Here is a 26,219-nt window from a genome sequence, read left to right as displayed (position 1 = left end):
GGGAAACTGAGGCACGGGCAGGTAAATGGTCTAGCCCGAGTTCATTGTCAGAGCTAGGAATAGAACCCAGGAGTCCTGACTCCTAGTCCCCTGCTCTCCTCATTAGGCACGCGCTCCCTCCTGGTGCGAGGAATAGAACCCAGGAGTCCTGACTCCTAGGCACCTCGCCGCTCTAACTTCTCTACCTCACTCTGAAAGCTGGGAATTGAACCCAGGAATCCGGCTCCCAGCCCCCTACCTTCTCCGGGGATGACAGCTGGGTGCCAGGCTCCTCCTGAGGGCCAATCCACCCCTTGCTGTGTTCCAGACTGGATTCCCAGGCTTTTCACCACCACGACCACCACCACCACTGCCACCACCATGGCGCCTATCACCACCCGGAGGTTTACCGCCCCCACCGCTGCCCACGTCCTGCCCCCGGAGGCCATGGAGAGGCCCAGCACCAAGATGGCAGGGCCCGCCACCACCAGGAGACCCACCACCACCGTGCCGGCCACCACCCGGAGGAAGCCCACGCGCCAGCCCCCCGCCACCAAGAAGCCGGCCCGGCCCTGTGATTCCCACCCCTGCCTGCACGGCGGCACCTGCGAAGACGACGGGAAGGAGTTCACCTGCAGCTGCCCCGCGGGGAAAGGGGGCGCCGTCTGCGAGAAATGTAGGTGGCTTCCTGTCTGTGGGGAGCAATGAATGAATGCCAGGGGGCCTGACTGTGAGGAGCTAAGCCCCCGCAGCCCTCAGTGACTCCAGCTGGAGATGGACGGGGGGTGAGGCGGGCACAGCCCCATGCTTCCCAGTGAATAACAGTGATCCGGATTTGTGTTAGGCACAGCCACCTTGCACACGCAATGGGGTACCCAGACCAGGCAGTGTGTGTGCAAAGGACTGCAATTAGCCATTTGCATGCACAGTTGTGCGTGCATCATGCGGGACAAACACCTGTCCAGAATGGTCTAGTTATTACGTAGTCCTGCCTTGAGTGCAGGGGACAGGACTGGACGACCTCTCGAGGTCCCTTCCACTCCTACACTTCTGTGATTCTATGAATTGGCAGCTCATTCTCTTTGCAAATCAGGCCCAAATTGAAAAGCATCTTTTCTCTCCCTCTTCATCCCCTCTGCCCCCACAACGGCACTGCAGGCTGGAGGAGGCTAGAAATGCCACACTGGTCCCTTTAGCCCATGTCTTGCTTCTGTTCAAAACAGGCGTGACACTCCCTGTGCAAGGCACCTCCTTAGAAATACGACAGCCTTAGTGAGGGGACGCATCCGGCAGTCATTTCTTCCTGACCCCAGGCAGTGATGAACTAGTGCCCTGCCGCATGAGGATTGTGAGCTCTGGGCGCGTCATACCAGCTAGTTGAACATGCTGTTCTCAGCCTCAGAGGCCAATGAACGCTGGGTACGGTCTAGCATAAGTGGATGCACCTGGGCGGTTCAGGACCTATCCCCCAGCACTCTGTGCTGCTCATCAACCTACTACAGGCTGCAACCGAAGCTGTTCCCATTGGCTGACAGCTCAGGATGGCAAATCCTTGTCGAGTTGGGGTGTAGGATGGGACTGTAAAGTGTTGATTCCTGGAAATTATTGCCCCTAATGCCGAAAGCTGAGGCTTTCAAAGCCGCTTTTGCATGTGGATATCCAGGCCTGTTAATGTTAATGGGAATTGGCCATCCAGATCCCTGTGAAAATCTCAGCTGCACTAAATAAGAATGGGGGTGATAAATGTAGTTCTATCTTGTGGGATTCAGGGAGAAGAGAGAAAAATGATCCAAAGGCTGGAGGGGCTGGGTTATGAGGAACGATGCACGCAGCACGGGGGGACGGGGTAGCTCTCTGAGTGTGTGAAAGGCGTATCCGACCTGGAGGGAGGAGGAGAACTGAGGGGCACCTGCATGGGTCTAGCTGGGAGCAAAGGGGTGAAATCAAACAAGAGGAAACGTGAGGTAAATATCTGGGGGGTGCTGGTAACAGCGAGATTTACAAGGCTGTGGAGTATCACTTGGGGGCGTTGAGCTGGGTAAATGACCCGGGAGGATGGTGTAGGGGACCGATCCCATAATGACCTGGGGTGGAGCGGGTGGGGCCTAGCATGCCCTTTCCATCTCTGACCCCTTCCCACAGACGTGCAGGGAGGGTGGCGCTCTTGGACTCACATCAGGGGTTGTCTCTCTCTCGCTCTCTCCCGCCACGCCCCGTCCTCTTTCCGTCTGTGCTCACAGCCATCAGGTACTTCATCCCCGGCTTCGGCGGGAAGTCCTACCTGGCCTTCAAGATGATGAAGGCCTACCACACGGTGCGCATCGCCATGGAGTTCCGGGCCTCCGAGCTCAGCGGGCTGCTGCTCTACAACGGGCAGAACCAGGGCAAGGACTTCATCTCCCTGGCGCTGGTCAACAGCTTCGTGGAGCTCAGGTGGGTGCCCCTAGCCGTCAACCTGGGCCCATCCCCCATCAGGGGTTACTCAGCGGGGAAGGGAGGGGAGCAGCCTGGCAGCGTGAGCAGGGACCCAACTCCCCTAGACGTTCCATGGGTTGCTTAGTCATTGAAAGCACAGATTCGTCTGTCCCTTTTTACCATGCAGGCCCCTCTGGCCAGGGTGCCTCCCAGCCAGGCTGTCCTCAGCCCGAGCTCTCCGCATAGCCTCGCCAGCTCCTGGCTCTCTTCTCCTGCAATAGCCACGGCGCCACCCCAAGCCCACTGCCCCCCCTCCTCCATTTCAGGTTCAACACAGGGTCTGGTACAGGCGTCATCACCAGCAAGGTGCCCGTGGAGCCTGGCAAGTGGCACCAGCTGGTGGTGAACCGGAACCGCCGCAATGGCATGCTGTCGGTGGACGGGGAGCCCCACGTGAACGGGGAGAGCCCGAGCGGTACTGACGGGCTGAACCTCGATACAGATCTGTTCATCGGAGGGGTGCCGGAAGACCAGATGGCTGTGTGAGTAGTGGGCGGACTTAGCTTCCCCTGCAGAACTGCTGCTCCTAGGGTCCTAGCGCTTCCTGCTGGTGGCTTCTGGCTGTGCATCCGTAGAGGGAAAGTGGGGGGTTGAGGCCAGCACCTGAGTCCTCTTTGGAGCAAAATCTGGGGTGATGTTAGAGGCAGACGGCTCTCAGAGCTCAGGGGGCCGGGGGAGCCCCTTCTCCTGGGCAGAGGGGGGAGCGGGTTTGGAGGGGAGGATCCTGGCCTGGAGTCTCTGCAGATGAGCCCAGGCAAAGCCAGGCTACTAGCGCAGACACCACACGGCCCGTCACGCCCTGGCCCCTCTGTCTCTCCTGAGCGCCGCCCTCCCGTCCCTTCAGGGTGGCAGATCGCACGTCAGCCACTGCCGGCCTGAAGGGCTGCATCCGCCTGCTGGACGTGAACAACCAGATGTATGACCTGCGGGAGAAGGGCAGCGACGTGCTGTACGGCAGCGGGGTGGGCGAGTGCGGGAACAACCCCTGCCACCCCAACCCCTGCCACCACGGCGCCATCTGCCACGTCAAGGAGGCCGAGATGTTCCACTGCCAGTGTCTCAACGGCTATACGGGTGAGAAGCTGGGGGAGTGACATTGGGAGACGGGGCATCCCTGAGGGTGGCCCAAATCACGAGTCCCCTTCGCCCACCCTAAGAGATCCCACACTTAGGTGATCATGTCGCCACCCATTTCTGGAATGCAGCCACCTCTGGGGTGGGGCGTGGTGGTTGAGTAGCAGTGCACAGCAATGGTGCCCAGTTGGAGGTGAATCCTGAGACCAGGAGCCCGGAGTTAATAGCCAGCCATTCTTATACAAAAATATATGCCCATAAGTCAAGGCCTCTTGGGTTTTCCATGACCCAGAAGGCAGACCCTCCAGCAGCGTGGCCTGCCCCTAGTGCCAGGCAAGGACATCAGTCCATTACTGACCCAGCCAGTGCAGCCTGCCCCCAGGTGGATCAGTTAGAGGTAGGCTAAAGGGACCGGAAACATTCCTCCCTGGTGCACACACGCCTGATTGTACGTGAGCCCAGAGCTTCCAGCCACACCCCGGCCCCGAGACCCCGGCCCCGAGACCCCTCCCTGATGTGCTGCTTTTCTCCCCTAGGTCCGACCTGTGCCGATGAGAGGAACCCGTGTGACCCCAGCCCGTGCCACGTCTCTGCCACCTGCCTGGTGCTGCCCGAGGGAGGCGCCAAGTGCGAGTGCCCCATGGGGCGGGAAGGGGAGTTCTGCGAGGCAGGTGGGCTGCGATGGGCCTGGCATGTGGGGGGGAGGGTCTCTGTGTGCGAGGGGCACCCGCCCCCCTGGCTAAGGGCTTGGGGGGCACAGACCCAAGTGGCTTCTCCTCTTCCCAGCTCACCCCCTCTTGTTTTGTGACTCAGTGACGGAGCAGGACCAGACCCGGCCGTTCCTCCCGGAGTTCAACGGCTTCTCCTACCTGGAGCTGAGAGGGCTGCAGACCTTTGGGCGCGAGCTGCAGTGAGTGTGTTTCAGGGCCACAGAGAAGCCAGCAGGGAGGGGGAGGGGAAGTGGTGAGAGGGAGGTACAGGGATGGGGAGGGGACCGAGGACTATTCCTGAGAGGTGGCGGGAGGGGTTGGGGGTTGGTCTCCTCCCCCCAGGCACAGCACCGACTGTGACCCATTCTTCCCACACTGCTAAGTGGGAGGGGGCCCCGGGATGGAAAGGACCCTCCTGCAGATAGGCACAGCTGAGCCATCGGGCCCAGGGAGACTTCGCCGTCAAGGGCTCTGTGCCACTCAGGCCAGAGGCCCTCGGGGCTGGGGGAGGGGGAAGCTGGCCCGTCTGCTGGCCCCGTTGGCTGAACAGAGGACGCCGCTGCCCAGGGCTGTCAGGCTGGCTCCGGTGGTTGTAGAGACCTTGTGGTGCAGCCCCTCGAGAGGGGACGAAGGGAGAGATGGTGCCTGGGCCTCGCGTGGCAGTAGCCCTGGGGTGGCTGGTTGGGAGGGCAGCACTCATTTGCCCTCTCTCCCTCAGGGACAAGATGTCCATGGAGGTCGTGTTCCTGGCCAGGAACCCCAGCGGCATGATCTTCTACAACGGGCAGAAGACGGACGGCAAAGGGGACTTTATCTCTCTGGCCTTGCACGATGGCTACCTGGAGTATAGATACGACTTGGGCAAGGGGGCAGCTGTGCTCAAGTACGTGCCCCTAGGCTGCTTGGGGGGTGGGGAGGCTCTGCTTTGGGCTCTCCAAGTGGGTGGGAGAGTGCCCCCTATGGAGGGGGCATTGCCTCACCAGAACAGGCCCCTAGCCCTGTTAGCTGCTGGGGCGGCACAGAAGGGGACCAAGGAATGGAAGGCAGGGGTTGGGGGTTAACACCAGGACCCCTTGGCTCTGGCCTCTCGCTCATTGGTTTGTGGTGCTCCTCCAAGGAGCAGTGGGAGTGGGAGTGAAAAGCACCAGGCAGCGCTCCTCTTTGCAGGCACCAGGGCCAGACCCCTGGAAGGTGGGGCAGATCGGCATTAGCCCGAGCTTTAAGCAGCTGGCACGGCCCCTAAGCAAAACCCCAATGGGGCGGTTGGATCTAGTAGCCAAAATGAACAGGGCTCACTTTAATCGGGTAACCGCGCCCCAGCTCATCTCCGGTCCCGCTGATTCTGGCCCTGATTCCTAGACCCAACAGCGATCGTGTCCCAGCACCAGGAGCAGAGACTTGTTTGTCCTGGAGATACACGATGCGGCCTTTTCACCAGAGAGCTGTTACTACTTCTGTACAACGTGCCCCTGCTGTCAGACGCCTCCGCCAGCTTCTGGGAGGGGTTGGGGTTCTGTCCACGAGGCAGCGGTGGGGTTAAATCTGTTTCCCTCGGTGCTTGCTCATCTTCCATGTTAATAATACCAGGCCAGAACCTTACCTGCTGGGAGTCAGTACAGCCCAGTCGATGTCAATCCAGCTCCATCGATGTAGGCCAGCTGGGGATTGGGCCAGTTGAGTCTAATGCTTCCCAGGGAAGCTTGACTGACACATCTCGAAACGCTGATGGGCTCCACTACTAAACTGGCAGCGTGTCGAGGGGGAGGGAGCGGCTTGGACGTGTCACGGGGAATTGTGCCTGCTGTGTTTCACCAGCGCGCCCAGCAGTGTGGGGTGAGCCAAGCCCCATTCAGTATTATGGGATGTTGCAGCCAGCTGTTCTGATGGCTGCAGGACAATAGCCAGGGATGGCTAGGCTGCTATTTCTCTTTCTCTCTGCTGATTCCTCCAGCTGGCCATCTCCTCTGTGTCGTTGCTGGTTGAGTCTTGGCTCCTCCTCCCTTGACACACAGCTGGAAGGATGGTCTAGTGGAGAAGGCACTGGACTTCAGGCCCTGAGACCTTGGCTCCCTTCCCACCTCTGCCACAGCCTCACTTAGTGGCCTTGGGCCTGTCGCTTAGAGCCAGTTTTCTCAAAGGTATTTCGGTTCCTAAAGATGCAGAGAGGCACCTAACGAGGTTTTCAAGGGTGCCCAACCCCGTTAGGTGCCTGACGTCCTGGGTGCTTTTGAAAATCCCACACAGTGCTTGTCTTCATCTTTAGGAACCGAAATTCCTTTGAAAATCTGGCCCTTAGCGGCCTAAGCCCTGTTCACTTCCATTGAGACTCTCTGGCTTCTCAATGCTTTCTGAAAGTAGGTGTTGGCACTCTTAAGCAGCTGAGGGCCAGAGTGCAACGTAGTTAGGCACCTGCACGCCTTTTAAAAATCTGGCCCTTGGGCGCTTTTGAAGATGTCCCCCTGTGGGCCTCAGTTCCCCCCATCTGTAGAATGGGGAGCAGAATCCTTCCTGTCTCCTGCCCTTGACTAAGCTCCTTGGGGCAGGGCCTGTCACTCCCTTAGCATGTCTACACTGCAGCCAGAGGTGTGACTGCAGCATGTGTAGACGTACCCGGCCTAGCTTTGCTCTAGCTAGTTCCCATAAAAGTGCGCAGTGCCCAGCCCAATGGGGCCCTGGCCAGGGGGTGCTCCCATATTGCAAATAGGAAATACCAACCAGCACAGTCCGTTCTGCCCCCCCTCACCCCCTGCCCAGTGCCTCTGTTGGATGACTTTCACCCCAGCTGTGGTTTTTTCCCCCCTTTCTTCCTCACTAAACCCCATAACCAGGAGCAAGGAGCCAGTCCCTCTGAACACCTGGAATAGTGTGTCGCTGGAGAGGAACGGGCGCAAGGGGGTGATGCGGATTAACAACGGCGAGAGGGTGATGGGAGAGTCACCGGTAAGTTGGCAGGCCAGTGAGATCCCAGCTGGAGATGGTCCCCACCCCCACCAGACCTAACACAGTCTGACACAGCCTATCCGGGACTTCTTGTACCAGTCCCACTGATTGCAGGGAGACCCACGGGGATGCAAAGCCAGGGGAACAGCAAGAGAGGCAGACCTCTCTTAGAGGAGCCAGCTGGGGTCTCTTCAGCTTAGACAGGCTTCAAATCCACGCCTTTCACAAGCGAAGCGAGTTGAATGGTTCTCAGCCCCAATCATTATTTAGTGGGCATTTTTCCACTTCACACAACTAGGCATGCTTAGTACCCTGTGCTCAGGGGTGGAAGGAGAGCATGGGAAACCCAGGGAGCCGTGGGGAGAGATGGGGCACCATGCGGCAGATCCGAGGTACCTTTGCAGAGCTATTGGAGTGAAAATTACAGATACAGGCATAAATATACTGGCACATGAAGAGAAGAGAGTTTTTATAAGTAATTCCCTTCTCTTCATGTGCCAGTATATTTATGCCTGTATCTGTAATTTTCACTCCATGCATCTGAAGAGGTGGGTTTTTTACCCATGAAAGTTTATGCCCAAATAAATCTGTTAGTCTTTAAGGTGCCACCGGACTCCTTGTTGTTTTTGTGGATACAGACTAACACAGCTACCCCCTGATACTTTGCAGAGCTGTGTGGCATAAGCTTTCCCCAGGCTGGACTCTAGCCCCACAGCTCTCAGACCCTCACTTGGCTGCCCTGGGTCACTAGGGGAATGCCTCCTCCCTGTCAGAGCTGGTCCACTCTTCTTTTCTACCTTTCTTTTCCTGCTCGCCCCGCCTGGGGAGCCGGCAGCCCCTTTTCAAGAGGAACATCCCTGATTCCCCAGACACCGGCTCTGCGGGTTGTGTCCAGTCAGGCATCCCCAGCTGCAGGTCCGTGACTGTGTGCAGCTGCGGGTACCTGGCCCTTCCTCCACTGGGGCCTAGTGTTAGGGCCAGATCCTGGCTTCGGGAGCCTTTCCTGGTGTTCTGGATGAAGAGCCAGACAGTGCCTTTCAGGGGGAAAGAAAATGGAGTCATTAAAAGCAATTACCATGATCACACAGATGCCAGCAAATCTGTCCCCGCTCTCTCTGCTCCGCTTTCAACCTGGCAGCTTCATTTTTCTGGTTTCTCTCCCCCACTCCCCTCTACGCTTCTCCCATCTCCCTACAAACGGCCCCACTCACAGCAGGTTAGACACTGGCGTTCTAACCCACACCGCGGATGCTTTTCTGCCCCTTCCTTTCCTCACCCCCGACCTCACCTTTCCCCAGGGAGTGGTTGCTTCTCCAGCATCCCTCCCCCTGTGTCAGGGAGAAATGATCCTGAACTTTACTGAGAGAAGCTCAACTCCAGGTGCTGGTAAACACGCCCCTACGCACGGAATGCAGACTTCCTGATGAAATGAGCGAGGCTGTGTTTTCCACGGATAGTGTCGGACACAAGCCTTTGCCCTGGTCTTGCGCGCACACGCTATTCCCAGTGGAGGAGCTGGGACAGCAGCCCCAAGCTCTCTTCTCCCAAGCTTCTAGTTTCTAAGAACGAAGGATATAAACCTTCCAGCGAGAGAGACTTTGGTACTGGAGGAAACCTCATCCGGTTTGATTGCCGGCTTCGCTTTGGATGCTCTCCTGACATCCACTTATTACCAAAGTCATCTGGGTTTAAACTAAAGATGGGACCAAGTCTCAGGGCTTGGAGCTGACCTTTCATAGGCCTCAAGGGAGTTGAGTATGGGTGGTCCATGCCTGCCTGTAGTATAGGCTGGGTAGTCTGTGGCCATCTGGACTTAGACTACAGCTTAGAGGCAGTGGGCGGTGCCCAGCTGTAACTTAAAGCAGGGCATTGTTCCCTCTCCACTGTTCAATCAAGCGGCTGGATTTGTGCCCTCCTTTGTGAGCTCCCCCATGTCAAGACTGATGCCCGTTAAAACGTGGGACCATTATGCACCTGCAGCAGGACGAGAGCTCTTTGATTCCCCCAACACCGCTCTCTCCTCGCTAGCAAAGGGGACGCAGGGTGCCACGGGCTGTCTGATTTCCATAAATGCTCCTTTTATTCCCTTTTCAAGCTTCCTTTGGTATTAAAGTTGCCCTTTTTAAAGCAGCGTTTCACCTGGCAGGACAGCAGCACCGTCTGCCACTCCATTCTGCATCTTCCCTGTCTTAATTGCCTGCTAACGAGGGAACGGACGTTAGCCAATGCGCTTGCAGCTCTGCGTGCTATGACGGAACCCCACTGATCTCCTGTTTCTCTCTTTCTCTCTCCCTTTTGATTTTCATTCGTATTTTTCCCTCTCCTGCTGTCTGGATTTCAGAAATCCCGTAAGGTAAAGATAAGTATAACCCACCGTGCTTCCATCTCATATGCCATCGACATGTTGTTTTACGTTCCTCCATTCGAACCCGAGTGATCCATGCTCGTCTCCATCCGCCCACCCTCTCCGTCGGACCAGCCCCACTCTGGGTTCTGTAGACTAGACACATTTTTGTTTCTTTTCCTTCGTTAATTTCAGTGAGTTCTATTTGATTTCGACACATTTCAGTAATCTGGTCATTCCTTCTTGTTTTAACTCTGCAAAGTGTTAGTTAGTGATTAATATAACCTCGTCTTGGCCGGCCGGGTGGCAAACTTCCACTGCTGCGTTGTGAATGATAAATGTTGTGGCCACTACTTGGGACTTTCCAGGTGTTGTTAAGCTGCCCACCATGGGCTTTATGGTGACAGCAAGGATAGAACTCAGATCCTCCTGCTCTGAGACTGCAAACTCCTGCTGTGCGAACTAAAAGAGACTTCCCCTATAATTATTTGCTGTTGGGGCCTATGACACACAAGCGATCAGTTCTGATTCTGTCCAAGAGGGGGCAGCGGTTACACATATGCCATAACCAGACCGTGTCAATATTTATTTACAGTAGAACCTCAGAGTTATGAACACCTCGGGAATGGAGGTTGTTCGTAACTCTGAACAAAACGTTATGGGTGTTCTTTCAAAAGTTTACAACTGAACATGGACTTAATACAGCTTTGACACTTTACTGTGCAGAAGAAGAAAAAATGCTGCTTTTACCCATCTTAATTTAAAAGAAACAAGCACTGAAACCGTTTCCGTACCTTGTCAAATCTTTTTTTTAAAACTGGCCCTTTATTTTTTTAGTAGTTTATGTTTAACACAGCACTATACTGTATTTGCCGTTTTTTGTCTCTGCTGCTGCCTGATTGCGTACTTCCGATTCCAAATGAGGTGTGTGGTTGACCGGTCAGTTCGTAACTCTGAGGTTCTACTGTATTTGAAGTCTCAGGTCACGAACAGACCTAGAGGCCTCCACTCTCCAGGGGAGTCTATCCGGTACCTTCATCAGAACTGAATTCATTTGAAATCCCTTCCTTTTTACTGGCATGTAAGAACGTGGCAGTCGAACTCAGGGAGAGCACAGCTCAGACGCCCTGTTCCTGCAGCCACCCTGCTTTCCCCCAGCCCTTTCAATTCCAGACCCTGACTTGGTGCCAATGTGCATAGAGCACCTCTCCAGCGCCGTGGCATGAATGCTGGGCTCAGCTCCACGGGGTGCATGTTCTCCACGCAGCATCCCTAGGCACGAACAGCGCTGGGGGCCCACAGAGCAAATCCGGCTCTGGAAAGACTTGTCCTAAAGTTACCCAGCCAGAGCAGTGGCTGGAGCCTGGCCAGACGCCTGGTTTGCTATGTGGTCTAACCAGCGGCTCAGCAAGCCCCAGCTATCTCAACTGCACTGGTTCTGCTGCGCCAGAGATTGCAAGGATAGAATCCAGCAGCATGAGTTCCAGTCTCGGCTGTACCATTCCTCCGTCTGTAAACAGAGAGGCGATAATTCTTCCTTGCTGGGAGGCTCCATTTATTACTGTGTCCAGCCTCTGTGGCAATAGGGCCATAGGAAAGCCTCTCAATAAGGAGAGAGAGAGAGAGCCGGGCGGGGGGGGGGAGGTTGGCCAAAAGAGCTGTGTTCTCAGCTGTAGCATTTAAGGGTGGCCAGCAGAGGGCGGTAGAAGTGCATGGGAGAGGAGCGTAGGGTTGCCGATTTTGGCTGGACATATCCCTGGAGGTTTTAATCGCATGACATAATCTTTAATTAAAGATTCATCTTTAATTCCTGGAGACTCCAGGACAACCCTGGAGGGTTGGCAACCCGAGAGGAGGGTGACCCTGTAGGTCCATGGGGAGACGGTAGTTTTTGGAGGGATTTTGAATTCCTCCCTGTAATGTTCCCCCTTAGTGTGACTGCCCCCAATGAGGGGGTCTCTTCCCTTGGGTGAGGGACCGTTGGCTTCCGTCAGGGTGGGGAGGGGGCTGATGTCTCCTCCTTCCTACCAGGCCAGGCCCTTGAGCTGCGCTAAATCCCCTTCTCCATCTCGAGCCACCTTCCCTGGCTCCTGCCAGTCCACACAGGGCAGCTGGTGCAGCCAGTGCCCCACTTGCCTCCCCTGCTAAGATGCAGGGCCGGGCCATTCACTCTCCCTCTCCGCATCCTGGTCCCGGGTTCACCTTTCGCCCTCTTCCCCCGCCCCCAGGTTCCTCACACCTCCCTGAATCTGAAGGAGCCCCTCTACGTGGGGGGAGCGCCCGACTTCAGCAAGCTGGCGCGCGCCGCGGCCATCTCCACCAGCTTTGACGGAGCCGTGCAGAGGGTAAGGCTGTGGGGTCGAGGGGAGCCCTGCGCGGGCATCCAGCAGCGAGGACCCAATGGTTGGCAGCCCTTCCGTCCCTGGTACCCCACTGTGCCACCATTGTAGAAGTCACAGGAGCCTTAGGACAGGCCAGGGGGCATCCTGCCCCGCAAGCACCGGGGGACATTTTGCAGCATGGTGATACATGCTCAGCCGGGGGGAGGGCAGGGTGTGTTCTTGAGGGCCATGCCAGGGGGACATACCAGGCTCAGGGAAGTTCATTCTAGGGCAGGGGTGGCCAACCTGAGCCTGAGAAGGAGCCAGAATTTACCAATGGACATTGCCAAAGAGCCCCAGTAATACGTCAGCAGCCCCCCCATCAGCTCCCCTGTCCCCGCACCTCCCGATCAGCTGTTTTGTGGCATGCAGGAGGCTCTGGGGGGGGGGGAGAGGGGGAGGAGCGAGGGCACTACAGGTCAGGGGAGGGGGCGGGAAGGGTGCAGTGGGGGCAGAGCCAGGGGTTGAGCCGTGAGCACCCCCCGGCACATTGGAAAGTTGGCGCCTGTAGCTCTAGCCCCGGAGTCGGTGCCCGTACAAGGAGCCGCAGATTAACTTCTGAAGAGCCGCATGTGGCTCCAGAGCCACAGGTTGGCCTCCCCTGGTGCAGGAGGTGATGAGCTGAATTTCCATGTCCTTCCTGGGATGGACTCTGTACGTACCCTCCTTTCTTTGTGCCCACCCTCCCTCCAAACCCCAGCTGGGAGTGGAGTGTAACCCTCATGCTGCCTCTGGCTTCTCTCCCTGTGCCCCACCCCCCTTTCAGATCTCCATTAAGGGCGTCCCAGTCCTGAAGGAAGAGAACATCCACAGCGCCATTGAGATCTCTGCCTTCCGCTCCCACCCCTGCTCCCAGAAACCCAACCCCTGCCAGAACGGAGGCATGTGCACCCCCCGGCTAGAGAACTACGAGTGCGCCTGCCAGAGGGGCTTCTCCGGGGCACGCTGCGAGAAAGGTGAGGCTGGCGGGAAGCGGGCCTGGGCCAGACGGCAGTGGACTCGCCCATTAGCCCGGCTCTGCAGAGCGCCGACGGCAACCGGCTGGAAACTGTCAGGCCACGGCTGGGGTTTTATTCTCGTTGGTGCCACTCATGTTCCTGGGCAAGGGCCTTGGGGTCCCGTGGACTGGCCGTGCTCTAGAATTGCAGGATATGACCGGGTGAGAGCAGCGTGCCCTGCGGCTGCTAGCGTTTTACATGAGGCGCGTCAGTGAAAACGTGGCCCACTGAGTTAACCAAAGGAAGCCCCGTCCTCTGGCTCTCCCTGTGCACGGTGAGGCTAGACTGTCATCCGTCCCCACTGTAAGCTCCTTGGGGCAGGAACTGGGTCTTTTGCGGTGGCTTTGTACAGGAGCAATGCACTCACCAGCCCTGGCTTGTAAGGATCTGTAGGTGTCGCCCTGCTTGGCTGACTTAGAAGCCCAAGTCCCATTGACTCTCCTGAAACTTACCCTTATGGTACTTTTTAAAATCAGACCTCGGCATGGCCGCGCTGAGAGGAGCAGTGTGAAGATCTCGGGTTCGGTGCTTAGGAAATAGATGGTCGCTCTCTAGTTCACTCCTCTTTGGTTTTATATAAACCCAACTCCCCAAACCAGGCTACCCGGTTTCACTCGCCTCTGCCTCAAAACCAAGCGAGGCTGTGGATGTCAAATAACCTGGCTGGTAGGCCCTAAACAGGCCTGACCTCGCTCCACACGCTGGCCCCCGGTCGCTCAAAAGGTGTGGGAGCCAAGGACTTGCTCAGGGCGTCAAGTTCCTAATGAACCCCAGGAGCAGGCGAGTTTGCTAGGTGCCCTGGACCCGTCAGGAGCGCTCTGTGCCGGGCCGGTTTATTATTGCTCTGTGGAGATGCACCGATAGTGTCGTGATCCCTGCTTCTGCTTCTCTCCCCGCCTGCAGTGATCATCGAGAAGGCAGCAGGAGATTCGGAGGCCATTGCCTTTGATGGCAGGACCTACCTGGAGTACCACAATGCCGTGACAAAGAGGTGAGCTGGACTGAGGTTTGGGGAGGTTAAATCGAAGGGGGTGGGGGGGTACTGGTGGGAGCTAAGCGCTCAGACCTGGGGTGGGCAGAGCTGCGATTTCACCCATCACCCTCTCCTGGGCTGGTCTTTTCCTCCCCTTCAGTCCCGTCCCACAAGACACCCAAACATGGACATTTTTGCTCATGAGTTAGGTTGGTGGCTTTCCCGCTCAGCTGCTGTCTGGAGGCCTGGTGCATGTGCAGTCCCTAAGCTGGGCGGGATCCACTCTCCAGAGTTACTGGCCCAGATCAGTCATCCAGTCTGGGAGTGAGTCAGCGCCCAATAGCAACGATGTGTTACGACACCCAGAACTGATCTGGGACTGTACCCTGCAAACCTCGCAGGCTGAGGGGAGCGAGAGAGTCCTGCAGCTTCGAGGACGAGTGACATCCCCCAGCCAGTTTGGGCAGCCCTAAGGGTGCAGAATAGTGAGAGTGGGAGCCCTGTCCCTATCAGGAGCTGCCGTGTAAACATTCCTGCCGCGAGGGACCTCTACAGCACGGCCACCCAGCTCTCCCAGGGGCCTGCTCCCCATCTTTCTGTGCTCTCCTATCTCTGTATGTCTTGGTCTCCAGTCACTGTCAGTCTCCTTCTGTGTCTGTCTCCCTTATGGAACAGACCCCCCCCCGCTCCCCTTTCCCAGCCTTGGCTGTAACACCCGGCAGAATGGGCCCTACCTGCAGAGTTCACGGTTCAGGGCTTTTCAGATGCAGGGTTTAGGCTCAGCCCAGCTCTGCTCTGCCCCAATCCCCCTGGAATGGAGGAGGCCAGGAGGAGATCCCAGGACCGAGCGGTGCTGCTGAGAACTCTTCCCGCCTTGCCCACTGCTTTTGGCGACCTTACACCAGGCTTCATTGCTTGCCAGCTGTCAGAGACTGTCCTTGGCCAGCGTTCTGCCGGGACCTGGCCTGGCCTGGCCTGCACCCCAGAGGCTGATATTTTACTGTATAACTGACTAATGGGTAAGGGGCTGGGGAAACTATAGGCTCCTTACTGTAAATTTCCTATCCTCATCCTTGGCTGGCTCCCAATGATTACTCGTGTGGCTTGTGATGTAGCCAAACGTCCATCAGGGACTAGGCTGCAGGGCCCAGGCTCCCCTGTGCGGGTGACCGGAAGCCAATCCAAAGCCAGGTTTGCAGACCCGAAATTCATAGATTCCGAGGCCAGAAGGGACCGTTGTGATTGTCTAGTCTGCCCTCCTGCCGAGCCCAGGCCGGAGAACTGCCCCACACTAATCCCTAGAGCAGAGCTTTTAAATAAAACATCCCGGCTGGATTTTAAAATGGTCAGTGATGGAGAATCCACCACAGCCCTGGGTAAATTGTTCCAGTGGCTAATGACGCTCACCATTAAAAATAGATGTTTTATTTCTAGTCTGAATTTGTCGAGCTTCAGCTTCCAGCCATTGAATCATGTTAGACCTTTCTCTGCTAGACTGAAGAGCCCGTTATTAAATATTTGTTCCCCACGTAGGTACCTGTAGATAGTAATCAAGTCACCCCTTAACCTTCTCTTTTTTAAGCTAATGCTTAACATTGATGCTAGTGCTGTCAATCCACAGTATCCCCGAGCTCTCCTCCCACACAAGAATTTCAATTGGCTGCCGCAGGCTGGGATTTGGAGAATTTGTTTCCATTTAATATGCTGTGGGCCAAATTCGGATCTCAGTTACACCCCTGCACTGCTGAGTCCAATGGAGCAGCCAGGGTGTAGCTGAGGGCAGCATTTCCCCTGACAGCTCCATCCCAAACAGTGGGGTCAATTCTACCCTCAGTTCGGCTTCTGCAACCCCATTGAAATGGATCACTAACTGACGGCAGAATTGGGCCCTTTGTTTTCAAGCTGATGGTTTAAACTAACTCCCCTGGGACCCTGTCATTCTCTCACTGGCTGTTTGTGCCGCGATGGTGCTGCTAGGGGCCATCTGTACTACGCGGGTGTCGCTGTTTGGCATCTTCCAACGGCACCTGGGCCAAAGTCATCCCTGGCACACCTCCGTTGGCTTTGGGAGTTAATTTTATCCCGGTGTCTCCTGATTCTGGCTCGTCCGTTTGTTTTACTGGCCCGTTGGGGGGGGGTTCTCTCACACTCAGTGGAGCATTGTGGGCAGCTAATAACAATGCGCTGTCAGCCGGGCGGTGCTGCCCACCTGCGGCTGACCCTGTGTGACCCCAGCAAGCCCCCAGCAGTGACCGACTTGTCTAATCCACATCAGGGTAGCTCAACTAGTTTCCTAGCGGTTCCTCAGCCTCCTGGTTCCTGGAGCTAGTCCAGCTAGTGTCCAGCTCTGGGGACCAGTCAGCATTTCTGGAGCCAGATAACTAATTACTCTCTGCCCTCTTCCCCACTCTGCTTCCCCACCTACCACTGCTAACACCCCCGTTGCTTGTTGCTCTTTGTCTGTCTGTCTGTCTCTTCTGAATGTCCTTGTTTCTTTGTTTTCAAGCCAACTGACCAATGAGATCCCAGCGTAAGTAGTTCACACACACCCCTCCTCACTGTCAGCCATCTGCCCTCCACCACGGCACATAGATTGCCACCCCCCGGCCCTGGGCTTCCCTCCTTGACCCCGAGCCCCGTTCCATGCAGCCAGATAGCGAGCGGTGTTTGAGGGAGAGGACAGCTGCTGGGAATCTCTCATCCAGCACCTGGGAAGAACAGAGCTTTGCAGTGGGCGCCACTTGCGTTTCACTGGCAGGGTTAGGGGCTGAGAGAAGGAGCGAGGGGGTGGGCTCAGAATGCAGGGCTGAGACGCTGGCCTCATTGAAGTGGATGGGAGCAGGGCCGGCTCCAGGCACCAGCTTACCAAGCAGGTGCTTGGGGCGGCCACTTCGGAGAGGGGCGGCACGTCCAGCTGTTCGGCAGCAATTCGGCGGACGGTCCCTCACTCCTGCTCGGAGCGAAGGACCTCCCGCCGAATTGCCGCCGCAGATCGCGATCGCGGCTTTTTTTATTTTTTTGGCTGCTTGGGGCGGTCAAGACCCTGGAGCCGACCCTGGATGGGAGCTTTTGCCATTGGCTTCAGGGGGGCCAGACTTTATGTCAGTGGTGTGTGCGGGTTAGCTCCATCAGCGCAGATGTGTTCAGGGCAATGGGCATGGGGGCTAGGGGGGAAGTGAGCGGGGGATCCTTTGTCAAGCATCTCTTCAGTCAGCAACGAAGGGGTTAAGCAGTGAGCAGGGTGGACCCTCTGGGAGCCTGATTCTGCGCCCACTTGTACCAGTGTGGATCCGGAGTGAGTCCATGCAGTGTAAAGCTGGAGGGAGGGTTTGCAGAGCCAGGCCCTGAGCTCCTGCCACCCCAGGGAACGTGGCCCAGACGCCCACTGGGTAACATGCAGGGAGGGGCTCCTTGGTGCCAAGGTTTGGCTGGGAGAGAGGATTCTTCTCCCAAGTCCTCTTGACGGGTGCTTATTTGCTGGTTGTCTGGGAGCAGAAGTGGGGGGTACCTGATCCCTTGGAAGCAGCAGTGGCTCATCCAGTTGCATTCTCTGTTCTGTGTGTGTTTGGGGGTGGGGGGCGCAAGCTGTCTGGTGCATCCCCGTCCCACCTCATTCTCTCCAGGCCAGGAATTGGGAGGAGGGCTCGGAGGCTGAGAACCTGCATGCATGCATGTCTGCACTGAGGGAGGCGGAAAGCAAAGCAGCCTGACTGGCGCTGCATGCTGAGAGCAGCCGGGGGCATCCTCACAGGAGCCTGGCCCCCTCACCGGCTACATGATGTGAGCCCCGCATCTCACAGCAGCCTTCCAGCTGGCAGCATGCCGAGTCTCTTTGCCATGCAGCTGGAAGCCAGGCTACCCCGCTGTGCCAGGAGGAGCTATGCACACTCGTAGGGTGGTGGAACGCTGCTACCTCTCTGCCCTGCCCCAAATGAGAAAGGGTCACTGCTTCCCGGCTTGCTTGGGGAGCTGTTCCACAGCGGTGCCAGCCAGTGCCCACTCATCTGGGCATCCAACCGGCAGTGGAGCTTAACGCTTCTCCAGCTGGGATTTGGCAGTAGCTGGCACCGCTCGGGGCGTGCTCTGCAGAGTTGCCCATAAGGGCTGATGGCTAGAAACCAGATTCTTCTGCCTCAGTATATAAAGGTTGGAGGCGTGCTGGCCATGCGGAGCTGTTACTAATGACACAGTTGCCTTGCTGTGTTGTGCTGGGCATGAAATGCCCTTGACTTCAGACCCTGAGACTGGCCCCTCATGTGAGCAGGACAGCTGTAGTATGGGATTTCCCCCACGCAGCCCTGCCAAAGTGTCCCAGCCCTGACCCAGAGTTTGCTCCACAGCCATTCAGGTGTTGGCCGCTCATCAGACAGCCAACAAGGGGCCGATCTTGCTGATGCAGACACCTGTCTATGACAAACTGTACCAGATCCACCACTAAAGACCGGTTGGGTGGGATCTGCTGCCACTCTGGGCTGGATGCAAACTGTTGAACTAGAGGCAAAAGGCTCCATCTCCTATTGCCCATCCCCTGAGCCATGCAAACCCTCTCTTGCCCTGTGTCAGGCAGTCTGGATTGGACAGTTTGAATCTCTGAGGGGTTTCTTGATGCAAATACGTACCGGTCGCAAAAGCAGCTGTGTAATTAGCAGGACCCCTTGCAGCACCCTCTCCAGTCCTGCCTTGAAATAGTACCTTGCTGCATGTCCTCCCCCCTTGCGCAGGCAGCCTTTAGAGCACCCACAGCAAAGCTGTAGTGAAAGTGGAGGCTGAACATGCAGTGGGCTCCGCGTTCCTATGTGGGTCAGACATGCCATGTCCCTGCTTACCGAAGTCCTGAGAATTCACCCCCGTGGGTGTCAGGAAATCCAGGCAGCCCCAAAGGACATTTGATTCCCCGTTTCAGTTCCCTCTAGAGACTGTTCCCCAGGCTTTGTGCTCAGGGTGAGAAGCTGCCCTGAGCCAGGCAGGGCCATGCACCGCACCCAGGGCCTCCCGCGAGCCAGGCGGGTGGTTTTCTTTTTTCTCCTCTGGCGCTTATGGCATGCCTCCCCTTTCTTCCTGCTTCTAAGTCCCGAAGCGCTGGACTATGCCCCGGATCACAGGTGAGTCTCCGCCAGCCTTCTGCTCTTGTGTCTCGTGCGCTCTGGTGTTGCTGCTCTGTTGGCCTCTCTGTCTGTCTGTCGTGCGTGTCTGAACGTTTGGCTTTTTATTGATAAGGGACGATGGTTCGCAGCCTGCGAGAGCCTGAAATAAAGGCAGGGCGGGGAGGTGGGGGGCCCATACAGCACAGAATGAGGTCTCAGGACCTGGGGCTACAGCTCTGTGGCCTGGAGCAAGTCATTGACCCGCTCTGGATTTGCCTTTCCACAGTAACTCACCCACCAAGCAAACGCTTGATAGAGCAAATGCCCACAGCTTAGTGGGGAGGCTGGGTCGTATTGCTGGTGATGCGGGCTTCACCCAGAGCTGCCATCTGGCTCTTTGGCTGCAGCGTCCCTTGGGAATAAAATGCTCTCCCTGCGGCTCTCTGTTTTGTCTGGTGTTCTGTATGCACACGGGTCTGGGAGAACAGAGGGGGAAACCCAGCACTTATAGCCACCTGTAACCGCAGCGGCAACGTGGCCAGTCGCTCAGTGCTGTAGCCAGTGGCAGGAACGGGGCTGGGGTATTGTATCCCACCCCAGGAGTGACTGAGCGGAGATGTGGATTCTGTTGGGGGATAGGCTGGCCCCAGTAATGCACTGGTTTTAGGAGGAGAATGTCTCTGTTGCCCCAGGTGCAAAGTGCAGCCTTCCCTCCAGCTCCCATCATGCCTCTCTTCCCCGGGTGGGTGTCAGTCCAAGTCACTGGGGGGGGGGGGTTCAAGCGACATTGACTTTTGTTGCTATGGAGACACCTGATGGTCTCGCCATTAACCCTTTGGTGCTATTTCTGGATGCTCGAGAAGGCACTTTGACACAGGGCCACTCCATCGTCTGCAGGGCTGGCCCAGTGCTGCTCCCGGCTGGCATCCTGTGAGTCAGGGCAGAGGACGACCTTGGGGCTTTGGGGGTGAGGGGGCAGCGGTGTTGGGGGGGTCCTTCCCTCGTGTGTGGCACCAGCAGGTGGAATGATGTCTCCTCTGGCCGGACCCAGGGAACTTGCTAGTGAAGGGCAAGCCCCAGCTGACGCCTCCCCATGGCACTTCTAGTCCAGCTGACAGAGCCTCCTTTGTACTGAACTCGCCTGGCTCAAAGGCTGCTGTGCGTGAAGCCGTGTTCGATAGCAGAATTGGGGCCTGCCCAGCTCCCCCTCCTGGCCATTCTCCAGGGCCTGCGTACCAGCCGAAACCCAGGGCAAAGCTCGTGTGCCTCGGACCTTTAGCAGGGGCTAAGATGGGGCTGAGGCGGGCTGCTTCAGCCCCTGCTTCTCCTCTTATCCCATTTTGCAAACAGTGCGTCAGGCCTTGTGAATTGCCTGTGCCTGAGATCCATCACGTACTGCAGATAGGTGTATAACTCCCCCCCCACACACACACACACGCGCGCGCTCCCCGTGCCTTGTTCCAGAGGCTAGCTGGGGTAAACCACCAGGGCGGTGACCTGCCTGGAAGCAGAGGCGCATGCTGCTCTGGTGGGCTGGCCACCTGCCTCTCTGCCCGAGTGGGGGGCTGCCCATTGCTTCAGTAGTCCCCTTCCTGACTCAGGCCTGTCTTCCCTCCCCCACCCGGCCCCTTGGTGCAGCGAGAAGGCCTTGCAGGAGAACCACTTTGAACTGAGCATCAAGACGGAAGCCACCCAGGGTCTGATCCTGTGGAGCGGGAAGGGGCTGGAGCGGTCGGACTACATCGCCCTGGCCGTAGTGGATGGTTATGTGCAGATGACCTATGACCTTGGCTCCAAGCCAGTTGTCCTGCGTTCCACGGTGCCAGTGAACACGAACCAGTGGATTCAAATCAAAGCGTACAGGTGAGAAGGTTCGGGGAGGCAGGGGGGGGTAAGGGCTGGTGGGGTTGCAGACAGTATGCTCACGGCTGGGCATGAGCTGGGCTGGGTCACGTCTAGGGCACCTGAGTCATGACCCTGGAGCCGGGCCCTGCGGTCTCCGTGGGTCACTGAGCCCTATAGATAATAATAGAGGAGCGGTATTCGGCCAATGCGGCGTTGGAGGGGTGCGTGCCTTGACTTGCCTGCCCTAGATTCTAGGAAATGCCAAAGGGACAGGCTCAAGGAAGTACTCCCGTCCGTGCCTTTTATTTTAGCCGGCTAAGGGCTTGGAATTCTGTTCGTGTTGGGCCTCCTGTGGTTTTTATTTATATTGGTGATGAGGGGAGTGGTGAGCTGCTCGCATGGCTGGAATGCCAGTGGTTTCTGCTGATGAGTCGGGAGGGAGTATTAGGAAGCAGGGGCTGTTGGAGAGCTTTGCATGGGACATCAGCTTGCAGCAGGACCCCCCCCCCCATAAAGGCAGGCTGGAGGAGAGAGCTCACCTTGCTTGTCATACCAGCCTCTCCCAGGAGGAGTCGCTGCAGGGGATAGTGCAGGAGTGCTGGCAGGAGAAATCGAGGCATGCAGTGGTCCAAAGACAGCACAGAGAGCAGGGGGCTGAGGCATAGTGGTGGAGCCATCTGCAGCATCCCTAGTCAGGCTAAGGCAGAGCGCTGCTCCAGGCCCCTTTACTGAGTGTCCCTCTCTCTTTTCTGGGAATAGAGTACACAGAGACGGCTCCTTGCAGGTTGGCAACGAAGCCCCCATAACTGGTTCTTCCCCTCTTGGAGCAACTCAGCTAGACACCGACGGAGCCCTTTGGCTGGGTAAGTTGAACACGGGAAAGAATAATGAAATTCCCTTCTGTACCACAAAGCAGAGCGTCTCCAAGCCCCCAAGAAGGGTTAGACACACCGTTCCCATTAACCCCAATGGGAACTGAGTCCTAAATCCCCTAGTTGTCTGAAAATATCAGCCCTGGCGTAAATCAGTGGGATGGGCCACAGCGCTGGAGAAGGTGATGGCTGCTTTGTGCCATAGGTACTGCTGTACTGTTAAAGGGATAGCACATTTTCCTCTGTAAATCTCAAAGAACTGGACACAAGCATTAACCTCCTTCGACAGCTGGTCTAACCAAGTACAGAAATTGTACCGGCGGCACTGTGGGTTCGCCTGGTGGGTGCCTACCCCTTAAAATCAAGCGTCTGTTCCCACCTATGCCACACTCCTCCTGAGCAAGCTTTGGCAGGCCCCTGTTAAAGGAACATTCTCCATACAGCAAGGCAGCAGGAGGAGTTGGCTTCTCCACATGTGCCAGAGATGTCCATGTTGTCATGTCCAGTTGGGAAGTCGATGATGGAAATACTCTCTGGCCCTGTGCTTTTTCCTCCAGCAGCTTCGCTGACAGAGAATTGTGTCCCGATGTCAAATAAGGGCTTCTTTCTTAAAAACATTTCACCACTGCTGCCTTTGAAAACGGTCTCTTGCACGCGCCAGTATCCGAACACCCTCCCTGCCGTTACAGTTGGGGGGCGGAATGTCATCACCCTGGGCAGAGAGAGGGAGACCCAGAACTGGGCACTTCCCCGGGGAGTCATTGTAAAGTCTGGGCAGCTCCAATTCAGCGAGGTTTTTAAGCACATGTATAACTTCAAGCAGGTGAGCGGTCCCATTGATGTCCAGGGGCGACTTGTGTGCTTACAGCTCTGCACACGCTTCGTTACCTTGCAGAATCGGGGCCTGAGTCTCCAAGCATTCGTAATCGGTTTAATCAAGCTCCTCAGACAGCAACCTCGGTGGCTGGGACGCTCAGCCCCAGGGGTGTGAGGACACGACAGTTACGCACACGCACTCTCTCTCAGGGTACGTCTGCACAGCCAAAAAACCCCACGGCAGTGTGTCTTAGAGCCCGGGTGGGGCTAAAAAGAGCAGTGTGGACATTTGGGTTGGAGCCTGGGCTCCCAGGCCCTGCTCCATCATCGGATTTCAGAGCTCGGGCTCCAGCCGGGACATCTACACCACTGGTTTAGCCCCACGACACAAGTCCGAATCTGTTGATCTAGGCTCTGAGTCTCTTTCTCTCTCTCTCTCTCTGTCTCGTGCCAGTAATGCAAACAAATCAGCTGTATAAAATGGCTGGTGACAAACCTACCTATGGAGAGGCTCTTCCCCTCCCCATTATAAAAGGCGGAGACCGCAGGCAGTGAGGTCTGGAGGAATTAGCACTGGGTTGGGAGTCAGGAGGTCTTGAGTTCTAATGTCCATTCTGCCCCTCACTCATTGTGGAGCCTTGGGCGAGTCCCTTCGCCTTTCCATCTCCGTTCTCCAGCTATAAAATGGGAATCCTGCTACCTCCGGGCGGTGTCACAAGGATTGATTCGCCACTGTCCATACAGTGCTGTGAACATAGAGGGTGATCTAAAAATAGTGCTGTTCTGGGGCTGGAATCCTGGTTCCCAACTCTGAAAGCACTTACTGCTGACAGAAGAGCCCCGTTAGGCATAGAAGCACTGGCACAGGGTGACCGGCCTATTAAAGGACAGAAGGCTATACTCCGCTTTCCTCCCCAGGTGGGGAAATGGGTCATGGGACTCAAGCAGGCCTCTGGGATAAGTAAGGGAAAAGCCTGGGCAACAAGAGAGGAGGAGAGGCCTGGGGGCTGCAGGCAGCAGATAGCTCCTGCAGGAGACCCTATAATACCAGGGGAGAGAAGACTCCAGCTAGATGGGGCTGGGAGCGGCTTGCCACAGCTGGGAAAGGCTGCAGGCGTGACGGGCTGCTGAAGAGCATGGGCATATGTGGACGTTGAGGGCTCCGTTTTGAATGGTCCACGATACTAAAGCAGAGTGTTACTGGCCAAGAGAATAAGCTTGTGTGGAGTTGATTGAGGAGCCCAGAAGAAAGGGAGACTGAGGCAGGGATGCTGCAGGGCCACCCCATGCCGGGGGGGGGGGAGGAAGTGGTGCTCTGGAGGCAGTGACCCTGCTACAAATATCCGTATGTCCTTATCAAGATGCAGCCCGTCAACAGACGATAACCTACAGGCATATACACCTGTGGGGCCAAATCCAGTGGAGTTGTGACAGCAGAGAATTTGGCTCGTTGTTTCTGATCCTGCCCCCACTGAAACCCATGGCAAAAATGCCCATTGACGTGGGTGAGAGCAGGACTTGACCTCAGAACCGTTTGTTCACATCCGGGGGGGGCAGGACAGGGTCGAAAATGACCCACAACAAATATTATTAACCCTGCTTAATTACACCCCATGGTCTTCCCCCGGTGCAGTGAGCTGTTTTGCTCCACTCGTTGGCGTGGTAGCGTCAGACTCTGGAGCCCTGTGTTCAGGTCTCTGTTCTGCCACCATGTTTGGGCAAGTCACTTAGCCTCTCTGTACCTCGGTTCCCCATCTGTCAATTGATTATAACAGCACTGCCCCACCTCACAGGGGTGTTGGGGGATAAGTACCTTAAGGATTGTGGGGTGCTCAGATAGTAAGGGGAGGTCTTCAGATAGATCGAAATGGTCAACAAGGCGATTGTTGATGATCTGTCACAAAGAAGCAACTTGACACATTCTCTCCAGCCTTTGCAGACACATCCGCCATTAGGGGGAAATGGTGCCATTTTCAGCTCTAACCAATTTCCCTTGCCAACGTTATAGGAGGGTTTCCTAATGGACAATGCAGCCTTTAACGATGCGGTGGCTGTATCCCCTCTATAGTTTGTCAACATGGGAGTTAAGAGAAGGGTCATCAACAGAGCTGGTTGGAAAACCAAAGTCTTTCCCACAAGAAATTCTAGTTTGAAAAGAAAAAGTGTTTTCCCACTGAACCTGTCAGTTTTTGTTTTGGATCAACATTGCAACATGAAGCAAAAGATTAATTTTGTTTCCACTTAAAATGCCATTTTACTGCATTTTCACCTGCAAACAAAAAAAAGAAACAAAACAATATTTGAAGTCTAAGTGCTGATATGAAATGTAAATTTTCATTTAAAAAATCCCCTCCAGGAAAACTAATTTTTTTCCCGGACTTGCAAACAAATTCAGTTTTGGCAAAACCAGCCAGGAAAACTTTTCAAGTGAAACATTTCAGTCTGCTCTAGTAATTAACTCTTAAGCTTCCTGGCACCAACTACTCCTTGCTGAGGGGTCAGGAAGGAATCCCAGCTGTGCAGCACCGCAGGCAGCGTTGCCCAAGTGCCAGGATGGAGAAAGTCACTTTCTTGTGCTGCTGCTCTAGACAGACCGGCCCATCCTCTGGGCCCCTACCTGATCTGTCCATGCCATCTCTTGCAGGGGGAATAGAGAAGCTCAGCCTGGCTCACAAACTGCCCAAGGCCTACAGCACCGGCTTTATTGGCTGCATAAGGGACGTGATAGTCGACCGCCAAGAACTGCATCTGGTGGAGGACGCTTTAAACAACCAGACGATATTACACTGCTCAGCCAAATAATCCCCCCAGGGGCCCTTCCTTCCCCTTCCCCCTCCTGCCTCTTGCTGTAATTATTTTCTATTTTTGTAAACTTATTGCTTTTTATATTTTGGGGGGGATGAGGGAGAAAGGGGGAGGAAACACCTGTTGTTGTTTTTTTGGTTGGTTATTTGTTTGGTTGCAGTGTAGCCACATCGGTCGGACTTTGATCGAGCAGCAGCAACATAGAACAAGCCCTGAACCAAGTCTCCAGGAAGTGACTGAGGAACAAACCCACGTAGCCTCCTTCATTGTAAATGTCATTAATACTTGAAGCCTTTCCCCCCACCCCACCCCACCCCTTATTTTATTTTTATTTTGTGTTGGTTCTTGTTCACGCCCACAAGGGGGAGAAAAACAAGGATCGCGGCGCCGGCAAGACGGCGGCCTTCGGGGAATCCTTGCTTTGCGATCTCACGCTCCGCTTCCTTCATTCCTGGCTGAGCGGAGAAGTCGTCATTCAGGGGAGGGGGACATCACGTTGCATTTGGGCCAGGATCTACCAAGTCTGTTGCAGACTTCGTATCCATCCCCTTCTTTCCTCTCTGTCAGTAATGGCAGTGTGTGAAGATCTCAAGTGGTTTTCTCTGGGATGCTCTGTCAGGGAACGCTACTTGCTGGAAGATAGACCAAGCTCAGCTCATAGCTCTGTGGTTGGCTCATGCCTCCTTGACGACTGATTCGCTGGCCTCAAGTTTGTTTGTTTTTTTATCAGTTTGGCTGAGGAGGGGCAGCAGCTTCTTTATGCGTTAATCACTCTCCTCCTCCTGGATGCATGCAGAAGCAGCTGAGAAACCGATTTCCAGGCTTTATTTTTATCCAGACATGTCCCAACTGCCTCGCTGCGCTTTCCAAGAGTCTTTGCTGTTTACCTGTTGTGCCATGTAAGAACATTGCAGAGTATGTTG

The 26,219-nt window shown here is 55.9% G+C and overlaps 1 protein-coding gene across 1 annotated transcript in view; it reads left to right on the top strand.

The window, feature by feature from the left end:
* The window catches only part of AGRN (agrin), a 221,528-nt gene extending 196,157 nt beyond the window's left edge, over positions 1-25,371 (top strand). Inside the window, exons 23-36 of the mRNA XM_024201658.2 lie at positions 308-655; positions 2,220-2,412; positions 2,721-2,936; positions 3,299-3,528; positions 4,065-4,199; positions 4,342-4,438; positions 4,957-5,121; positions 7,067-7,178; positions 11,751-11,867; positions 12,670-12,859; positions 13,805-13,892; positions 20,597-20,821; positions 21,563-21,666; positions 25,136-25,371. Coding sequence (XP_024057426.2) covers positions 308-655; positions 2,220-2,412; positions 2,721-2,936; positions 3,299-3,528; positions 4,065-4,199; positions 4,342-4,438; positions 4,957-5,121; positions 7,067-7,178; positions 11,751-11,867; positions 12,670-12,859; positions 13,805-13,892; positions 20,597-20,821; positions 21,563-21,666; positions 25,136-25,293 — 2,378 coding nt within the window. The 3' untranslated portion in view covers positions 25,294-25,371. The remainder of the gene's footprint in view (positions 1-307; positions 656-2,219; positions 2,413-2,720; positions 2,937-3,298; positions 3,529-4,064; positions 4,200-4,341; positions 4,439-4,956; positions 5,122-7,066; positions 7,179-11,750; positions 11,868-12,669; positions 12,860-13,804; positions 13,893-20,596; positions 20,822-21,562; positions 21,667-25,135) is intronic.
* The last annotated feature ends 848 nt before the right edge of the window (positions 25,372-26,219 follow it).

This window comes from Terrapene carolina, unplaced genomic scaffold, assembly GCF_002925995.2.
Source record: "Terrapene carolina triunguis isolate 2854851 unplaced genomic scaffold, T_m_triunguis-2.0 Scaffold714, whole genome shotgun sequence".
In the NCBI taxonomy this organism is placed as follows: domain Eukaryota; kingdom Metazoa; phylum Chordata; order Testudines; family Emydidae; genus Terrapene; species Terrapene triunguis.
Note: the sequence above shows the minus strand (reverse complement) of the source record. Positions and strands in the feature narration are given on the sequence as shown.